General features: G+C 46.4%; 1 protein-coding gene across 1 annotated transcript; it reads right to left on the bottom strand.

Annotated features, from left to right (window-relative positions):
* Nucleotides 1-3,982: 3,982 nt before the first annotated feature.
* Nucleotides 3,983-5,071, bottom strand: LOC130467365 (uncharacterized). The gene has a single exon (XM_056835863.1). The coding sequence runs from the start codon at nucleotides 5,069-5,071 to the stop codon at nucleotides 3,983-3,985; it is 1,089 nt and encodes a 362-aa protein (XP_056691841.1).
* Nucleotides 5,072-9,598: the final 4,527 nt, after the last annotated feature.

Below are 9,598 nucleotides of genomic sequence, written 5' to 3'. Positions count from 1 at the left end.
CGTAGATGTTGCCGGAAACGGAAACATGGTACGTATCGGAAAATATTATCGGAAATGGAAATATTGCCGGAATCGGAAATATTGCCGGAAACGGAAATATTGTCAGAATCGGAAATATTATCGGAATCGGAAAATAATTCCGGAAACGGAAATATTAAATATTTGTTCGAAACGGAAATTAATTCCGGAATCGAAAATATTAAATATTGTTCGTATCGGAAATAAATTCCGGAATCGGGAATTTAATCGGAAGCGTATCGTACGAATTAGCATCTGACGAGGCCTGCCAGACGAAAGCGCCCAGCACGAAGCCGGGCCATCGCCCAGCAAGCCAAGCGCGCCACACGAACAGCCAAGGCCACGCCAGGCCCAGCGCAAGGCCAGGCCCAGCAGGCCGTGGCATCGCGCGCAGCTGCGAGCAGTGGGCTGTGAGCATTGCTGCAGCTCGCGTGGGCTTGTAGCTCGCGTGGGCCGAGCGGCCGTGTGAGCTGTGCGCGGGCATGGCCTGCACGCTTGCGGGTCATGCTAGTGTAGAGTTTGTGTTCACATACGAAGCCTAAAGAGTATAAGATTTGTTTAACGATTAAATTCCTAATCCTAAAAGATAAATTAATTAAATAAAGAATTCTACTAGGATTCTAATTTAATTAATTCGTATCCTAGTAGGATTCGATTACTTATTCCATAGCCTATAAATATGAGTTAAGGGCTCATAATTTACATCGAGTATTCAAGTATTCAAAGTGATTTTGAGAGCAAAATTCAGTCACACAATTGCCTACAACTAGCCGAAAATTCCAACTACCTTAAGGGCGATTCTAGTTGATCAAGCTTAAGGCGGATCCGGACGTGCTGTGGACTATCTACGGAGGGACGACACTTGGAGTCCTAAAGACTTGTTCTTGTTCGGTTCGGGCGCAGCTAGGGAGGGCACGCAACAAAGTGTATGCATCTAAACTATGCTAAATGATTATGTGTAAATAATATGCTTTCTTGGGTTTATGGTTTTTCCGCATGATTTATGTTTTGTCATATGAATCATAACCTAACAACGATATGGTAAGGCCCCGTCCGCGGAGGCTATGCTGAAAAGGAGGTTGGAGGCCTTGGGGAGTGTAGCCCGGCCCAAGCCCATCACGGTGGTGTCGCCTCGAAAGTCGCCAAACACTGCCCATGACGCTGCCATGATTGGGGAGACGGGGACATCCATGGTTGTAAAGTTTAAAGTGCCGCCGCCATCTCGAAAGAGGAAGTTGTCTGTTGAGTTTCCTGACAACTATGGCTCGGCTGATGCCCCGTCATACCAGCTGTGGCCGGAAGTGGACCGCATGTGGATGCTGTCCATCCGCGAACGCCAAGAGGAAGTTGTCTGTCGAGAGCGTCTCGGATGCTTGCAAGGTACTCTCATCTTTTGTTTATGTTTGTTTTATTTTGTCGCCTTGTTCCTTTTAGGTTGGTAAGGATTCCTGAATGGTTTTTGAACAGACCTTAAAGTCTGCCTTGGCAACTCGTCATCATGTCATATCCCTGGAAGGCAAGTTAGAAAAAATCAAAATGACATGAAAAAGGAAAAGCAAGAGCCTGGGCGACTAGATGGAGTCTCCGAGGAGGCAAAGGCCAGAGCTGAGATGTTGGAGGCAGAGCAGGCGAAGGGGGTTGCTGATGTTGCTGCACTGACTGCTGACAAGGAGGCACTGGTCGCAGTGGTTGACGAGCTGAAGACGTCCCTGACCAAGGTCAAAGCAAGAATTTTCGAGTGTGCTGGTTACTACACTTGGAAGACTCGGGCTGAGATGATGGAGGACTTCTTGGCGGGAAGGCATGCAGACTGGACTCCAGAGAAGGATATTGCTCAGTTCAACACTGCATTCCCCGAGGAGTATGTCCCCCCTGGTGCCGTGAGCGATGAGGAAGACGTTGAGGAGGGTGCAACTGCAACCAGTCCCAACGTCGAGATCGAGGCGGCACCAGGCAATGTCGAGCAAGAGGAGAATGCAGGCCAAGCGAGCCCCCTAGAGTAGTCCTTTTCCCACCCCCCTTTAAAAAATATATAACTTTTCAGTAGATGGTGACTTTAAACAATGGTTTTTTTTTATTGGCCCAAGTATGGTCAGAAAATATTTTGGTTGTGTTTCGCCATTAGGGCGGCAGTCTTTTGTGTTGGCTTGTTCATGGGGACAAGTCTTGTAAATATTGTGAACTTCTGGTTTTATTTGCTTTTGTGTTTGGTGTGTATGGTTTGCTTTGTTTGTGGGATGTTTTGGTTTTTTGTGTGTTTGTTTGCAAGAAACCTGGCGTTCGTACCTTGCTTTGATCTGGCGACGTCCCCAACTTGTCAAAAGGTGGTGCTGCAAAGCAAGAAGGGTAAACCATATAAATGTAAACTTGTATTTCTATATATGTGTAGTGTACAATGTAGGATGTAGTATGTTTCCCAGGTGTTTGTAATTTGTAATTTATAAAATATAAAAATGTAAGATGTATTCTGTAAGTCGTAATTCGTACAAGTAATTCGCAAATGTAACACATGAATACGTTAATGAAAAAAAGAGGAAATTTGTGTGTTCATCTTGTCAATGTGTATTCTTTGTGTTTTATTCGTCCCTTGTCGTCCCGCATTCTTCTTGTCGAACTTGTCATCAAGTAGGCATCATACTGTCAACATAGCAAAGCGTGAGGATTGGTCGTTGGTGTAGCCAAGGGCCCTCCGATGCTTAAGTTAGTATAGGGCTACATGAAATAAAACAAAGCTTCGACAAGAAAGAGAGGAAATAAAAAGGTTTAGAGAGTACTCGTCAAAACTGTGTTGTCGACTTGTATTGTTGAACTTGTTTTGCTGGAGCGAGTGCGCAAGTGTTGGCACCATGCTGTATGTATTACCAATATGTGATCTGCAAAATGAGATGATGGCGTCAAGGTTGGCCGTTGGTGTAGCCAACGACCCTCCGATGCCTAAGTCAGTAATGAAAATGAAGGAAAAAACATAAACAAGGAAAGGAAAAGAAAGGATAAGAAACTTAGCTTGATTTTATGTCGTCATGGTGACTGAACTGTCTGGGTATGATTGGGTTTGTTATGACCCGTGATGGAGTGGTGTTGTCCCCTATCTAGGGATGTCGTCATGGCGCCAAGAGCATCTGCTACTCCTACACCTTGGTGTATAAAGAATGGACTTCAAGACTTAGAAATGATACAGCTTCAAGTGTGTTGCATTCCAACTTCTTGGTATAGGCTATCCATCTCTATCAACTAGATCGTATGCCGTGACATGTTCGTCTTACAATCTGATAGGGTCCTTCCCAAGTTGGGGCTAGTTTCCCGTGTCATGGATCTTTCTTGTTTGGAAAGAATTTTCGCAAAACCCAATCTCCCTGTTGGAAGACCCGAGCCCTGACGTTCTTGTTATAACTATTTGCAACGGCTTGTTGGTAAGATGCCATCCTAACCAAAGCCGCTTCTCTGAGTTCGTCGACCGTATCGATGTCGTAAGACAACACTGAGTCGTTCATGCCTGGCGTCATGAAACAGCTCCTTGCTGTAGGGAGCTCGACTTCGGGAGAGATCACAGCCTCACACCCGAATACTAAGGAGAAAGGAGTGTGGTTGGTTGCTGTCTTGGGTGTTGTCCTATGAGCCCCATAAAATCATGTGTAGTTCGTCTGCCCATCTTCCTTTTGCGTCACCGAGACGTTTCTTGAGGTTGTTGATGATTTTGTTGCTCGACTCGGCCTGGCCATTGGCCTGAGCGTACCTTGGAGTTGAAGTATGCAGAGTAATGTTATATGTGGCACAAAACTCCCTCGTCTTGTTGCAAATGAACTGGATGGAATTCAGAACCATCGGAGGACGTTCCTTTTGATGAATGATATGACCTCCGTATCTCGTACTCGCTTGAATGCTTCTGCTTCGATCCATTTAGAAAACTAGTCGGTCATTTCCAACATGAAGACGCGTTGGCCTGAAGCTTGTGGCAGGGGACCCACTATATCATTCCCCACTTCATGAAGGGCCAGGGGGATAAAATAGGGCGAAGTTCTTCACAAGGTTGACGGGAGATAGACGTAAAATGTTGACATGAATCGCACTTTTTGGCGAAGGAAATTACATCTTTCTTCATAGTTGGCCAAAAATACCCCATGGTTAACGTTTTGTGGGCCAGGCTTTGTCCTCCCGAATGATTTCCGCATTCGCCGCCATGGATGTTTCTTAACTTCAACTCGATCTCGTCGTGGTCCAGACATCTAAGGTACGGTCCTGTAACTGACTTTCTGAATAGGACCCCATGGATCAGGATGAATCTGGAGGCTCTCATACGGAAGGATCTGTCATGGGTGACTTCAGGTGCGATGGTGTAGTGTTTGAGCCAGTGTATGTATGGGTCATGCCAGTATGTGGGAGTAGGATTTTGAGTTGGTGGGGTTCGCTCACTGATGGGTAGGGTTTCTTTTGTGATGGCTGGGTACATAAGGTGGATTGTGGTGAGTTTGGTGGGTTTGATGTTTGAGCCCAAATTTGCTAATGCGTCGGCTTGGGTATTCTGGTGTCTTGAGATCTGTTGTAGGGCACATGAGTTGAATTTGCTGACGAGCCTTTTAGCTACCTCAAGGTAGGCCTGCATCTTAGAGTCTTTTGCTGCATATGAACCGTTTATTTGACTGATAATTAATAATGAATCGCAACGTACCTCAAGTCGACGAATATGCATGTCGTGTGCTAATGATAATCCTAGAATCAAAGCTTCGTATTTTGCTTTGTTGTTGGTAGCCTTGAACTCGCAACAGACAGACTGTACTATTATGTCCCCTTGTGGAGACTTTAGCACAATTCCCAATCCTGTCCCCCATATGTTGGAGGAGCCGTCGGTGTACAGAGTCCATGTCAACGAGATCCCAGCATCTGACATCATGTTCACCTCTTTGTCGACTTCGTGTTGGATACTTGGGCTGAAGTCAGCCACAAAATCTGACATAGTTTGCGACTTGATGGCTTTGCGAGGTTCGTACCTGATGTCGTAACACCCTAACTGTATGGCCCATTTGGAAATCCTGCCAAATAACTCGGGTTTCCTCATGATTGACTTCATGGGATAGTTAGTTCTAACAATTACAGGATTGCTTTCTAAATAAGGAAGTAATTTAGTGGATGCAACAATTAATGCAAGTACGATTTTCTTGAGATGAGAGTACCTTGTTTCGTCGCTAAGTAAAGACTTACTGACATAATAGATGGGCAGCTGCTTGCCGTCTTCTTCTCGTACCAAGACTTCGCTGATGGTTGACTTCGTGACCGCAAGGTACAACTGTAATTCTTCTTTGTCTTTTGGCTTGGACGGGAGCGGGGGTTCCAATAGGTATTGTTTGAGTTGCTGTAGTGCGGCTTCATGTTGATCGGTCCAGTTGAATTTCTCGTTTTTCCTGACGATGTCATAAAACATCTTACACTTGTCTGATGACCTGGAGATGAAACGATTGAGAGCGGCTACTCATCCTGCTATATTTTGTATATATTTCTGGCTTCGTGGTGACTGTAAATTGATGATTGCTCGGATGTTGTCGCGAGTATCTTCAATTCCCCGTTGAGTGACCATGTAGCCTAGAAATTTTCCGAAAGAGACCCCGAATGAACACTTTGTAGGGTTGAGTTTCATGTTGTACTCACGTAAGACGTCGAAGGCTTGCTGGAGATGCTTAATGTGATCTGAAGCCTTCTTGGATTTGACCAGCATGTCGTCAATGTAGACTTCCACAGTGTCACCTAACTGTCTCTTCAACATCCTATTGACGAGGCGCTGGTAAGTTGCACCGGCATTCTTTAGACCGAAGGGCATGACTTTGTAACAATAAGTTCCTCGCTCCATGATGAAGGCAGTCTTCTCTTGATCGTCTAGATGCATTAGGATTTAATTGTACCCACTGAAGGCGTCCATAAAGGTTAGCATTTCATGACCAGCAGTGGCGTCGACCATGGCATCAATATGGGGTAGTGGGAAGGAGTCTTTAGGGCATGCTTTATTGATGTCGGTGAAGTCTATGCAGACACGCCATTTTCTGTTCTTTTTCCTGACCACCACGGCGTTGGCCAACCAGTCAGGGTATTTGACTTTTCTGATCTTCCCTGTATCAAGTAACTGTTGAACTTTGTCGTTGATGATTTGATTATGTTTTGGGGCAAACTTCCGTCGTTTCTGTTTGACAGGTTTATGATGTGGGTCGACATTGAGCTTATGAGTGATGACCTCTAGACTGATTCCCGACATATCTTCGTGGGACCACGCAAAACAGTCTACGTTGGCCTTGAGAAATGTTATGAGTTCCGACCTGATGTCGTCTGGCACATCACATCCAATAAAAACGACTTGCTCCGGTTTAGTAGGATCCAAGATGACTTCGTCGAGTTGTTCGGATTTTGGTTCTTTATAACTTGCAGGGTCGGAGCTGGACTGTAGTTGCTATAATGAGGATTTGTTGGTGGTCGAAGGCTTCAATTCCGCTTTGTAACATTATTTGGACTCTGTTGATCTCCTTCGATTTCTTAGACTCCCCACTAGGTTGAGAACTTGATGGTTTGATGGTAGGTTGATGGGATGGCCTTCATGTTGTGGATCCAGGGCCTGCCTAAAATAATGTTGTAAGATGAAGGGCAGTCAATAACACAAAACTTTACTACTGGTTGACTACCTGGGCATAGACGGGTAGTGTGACTTCTCCGAAAGTTGTTTTTGCTTCGCCATTGAATCCTATCAGAACTGTAGATTTCTTGACGACGTCGGTGTCTGGATTCATCCCCATCTCCTTGAGGGCATCGAGCATCATAACGTTGGTGGAGCTGCCGTTGTCGACTAGGACTCGTCTGATCATACAGTTTTCGACGGGAATGGATATTACTAGACCATCGTGGTGTTTGTCAGAGATGTCCCCTGCGTCGGTTTCATCAAAGGATATGGGGGTCACATATTTCGCAGCGGCTTTCCTCGCTGGTCTGCCGACTTCGTTCTCCCGAGCGTGCCTTTTCGTTGCAGAATAAGTCAAACCACAAATGTCAGAACCTCCGGTAATAAAATTAAAAGTTTTAGTATGAGGAGGGGGTGGAGGAGGTCGTGAAGGAGAATTGGAGTTGTCTTTGTTGATGACGCCTCGAGCTTTGTCAGACATTGACGTCTTTGAGATGTCCGTTCTTTAGTAGGTAGGCGACTTCTCTTCTCAACGCCACGCATTCATTGGTGGTATGACCGATGTCAGCATGAAAATCACACCACTTTGAGGGGTCTTTCTTCGAGTCGGGCTTGCTGGACTTTGGCGGCCATTGTACTGCTTTCCCCATCTTAAACCGGTGGTTCATCAGACCTACAGTGTCAACACAAAAAGAGTATTCATTAATTCTAGGAGGTAAGTCGGGACTGTTTTTCCAATCCGTGTCATCATCTTCTTTCACCACTGCTACTTGTTGTGATCGAGAGTGATCGTCTCTCCTCTTGGGGTAGGGCAGCCGTCTGTCTGTCTTTGTATAGTCGTTGGTTCCCTTCCTGGAATAGAGAGTTTCATCGAGCCTGAATTGGGCCATTGCTTTGGCTTGAGCATCTTCAAACGTCTTGCAAGGATATGTGATGAGGTCTCTCCATAGGTCTGTCTCTCCTTACAGCCCTTGCCTGAATGCTTCGATCGCGGTTGGGACGTCACATTCTGGAACAGTCACCTTCTCCCTAATGAATCAAGTTATGTAGTCCTTCAAGGGTTCGTCAGGCCGCTGGACTACACGGTATAGATCGCTTGTCTGCTTCTCTAACCCCCTACTACTGGCGAATTCCTGGTTAAACATGTTGTCGAGATGTGCAAAGGAAGTGACGCACCCATTTGGCAGGCTGGTTAACCACTTTAGGGCGAATCCGACTAATGTCGAGCCGAAACCTTTGCACATACTGGCCTCCCTCATATGCTTGGGGACTGGGATTGTCATCATGCGCTATTTGTAGGTTAATATATGTTCTCTCGGGTCGGTGGTTCCATCGTACATGGGCATATTGGGTGGACTGAACCGTTTCGGGATGTCGATTGCATCGATAGGGTCGGCATATGGTGAGTTGGCATAACTGTCCAGGTTGGCTTCTTTGATGGGTGTGGGTACTCCGGGGATTTTATTTTTCATGGTCATGATTTTCTGGAGCTGATAGTTGGTTTTCTCGCAGATGTTGTTAAGCACCGGGACGAGGGGGCTTAATGTTTCGGGAAGGCTAGCTTGAAGGTGTTGATAATAGGTATTTTGCGGGTACACGTTCTGAGGTTGATTGGGAGTGAACTACAGCACGACCTGTTGCATGATGGGAGTTGTCCCCTGGGCAGCGTTGTACCTGTCATGTAAGGAAAAGGAGTTACAAAGCCATGACTAACTAGAACAACTGACCTGATAGGGGTATTATAACTGGAATAGTTTCTAGTGGAATCCGGGCGGAGTGGTGTATGTGGGAAAGCTGCTTGTGGTGCTTGGCTAGCCAAGGGGATCGCCATCATCTGAGGAGGTGCTCCTGGTGCCGAGGTGACTAGGTTGACAACTGGTTGAACGACTTGCTGGGTGAATAGCTGATCCCATGGTGCTTGGGTTATTGGCGGTGGAGTAGGTCTCCGCGGCGATGTCGAGGCAGGGATTGATGTTGACACAGTTACCGTTGGAGGAGGTAACGGACGGAATACCGGGTTGGAGATGAGTTGGGACATAGGAACTGATGCCGCCACTTGGGATGTAACCATCCTAGACAGGATGGCTTGGGCGGCCGTCGAAGTTGTGACGGTCGTCGATGCGCCTATGGAAAGTGCTTGGTTTGGAGGAGGAGGCAGCCAACCCGGATTTGGGCGGGGTTGGCTTTTCAGGGGCTCAAACTCGCGGATCTGTTCGAGGATTGGACCTCCGGGCTCGCCAAACGGTACATGGAGGGGATGATCAGGAGCAACATCGAGGTCGAGGCGGCGACTCAGCCCAGATGTATCTTGACGGTACTGGAACCTGGACCCGATGGCGATGGAGGTGGCAGATCTGACCTGCGACTGCAAAGCTTCGTTCTCCCTTTAGAGGAGGCTGATACGTTGTTCCATGGCTTCAACGCTGCGAGTGACATCGTTGGATGAACTTGCATTTCCAGACATGGTGTTTGGATTGGGATTACCGAGCTGCTTTTGATTGTAAACCCCACGGTGGGCGCCAAATTGTTTTGGAAAAATTCTACTTAGAGTCGAACTTGTCTTTAGGAAGGTGCTAACAATCGATTCAACTAGATAATACGAGAAAGTGAGAGCAATTCGTAAGAGCATAAGAGCGTATTTTATTAGCAAGTGAACTTATCTTTACAAGGGAGCCTTTTAGGCCATTTGATAAGCCTCGTACAAAGGTGTAACGTACGTAATTAATGTACATAATAGGGCACAATTAAGATGGTTAATGCTTCGCTGCTAAACTCAAGTTTACACATTTAATCATCCGTTTGTAACCGTTTCCGTCATACTCAACCGTTGGGGTCAAGTTGTCCAGTCATAACTCATGCCTTGCTGGCTGCTACTTACACGTCGTGATGGCACACTTGAGACACGTCACCAGGAGGGTATTTTCCCTC

The sequence above is a fragment of the Spinacia oleracea genome, chromosome 2 (genome assembly GCF_020520425.1).
Source record: "Spinacia oleracea cultivar Varoflay chromosome 2, BTI_SOV_V1, whole genome shotgun sequence".
NCBI classification, from domain to species: Eukaryota; Viridiplantae; Streptophyta; class Magnoliopsida; order Caryophyllales; family Amaranthaceae; genus Spinacia; species Spinacia oleracea.
This window is presented reverse-complemented; position numbering and strand designations above follow the sequence as displayed.

Bases quoted from the DNA above. Each gene is read 5' to 3' on its own strand.
- LOC130467365 (XM_056835863.1), bottom strand. From the start codon at position 5,071: ATGAGGAAACCCGAGTTATTTGGCAGGATTTCCAAATGGGCCATACAG.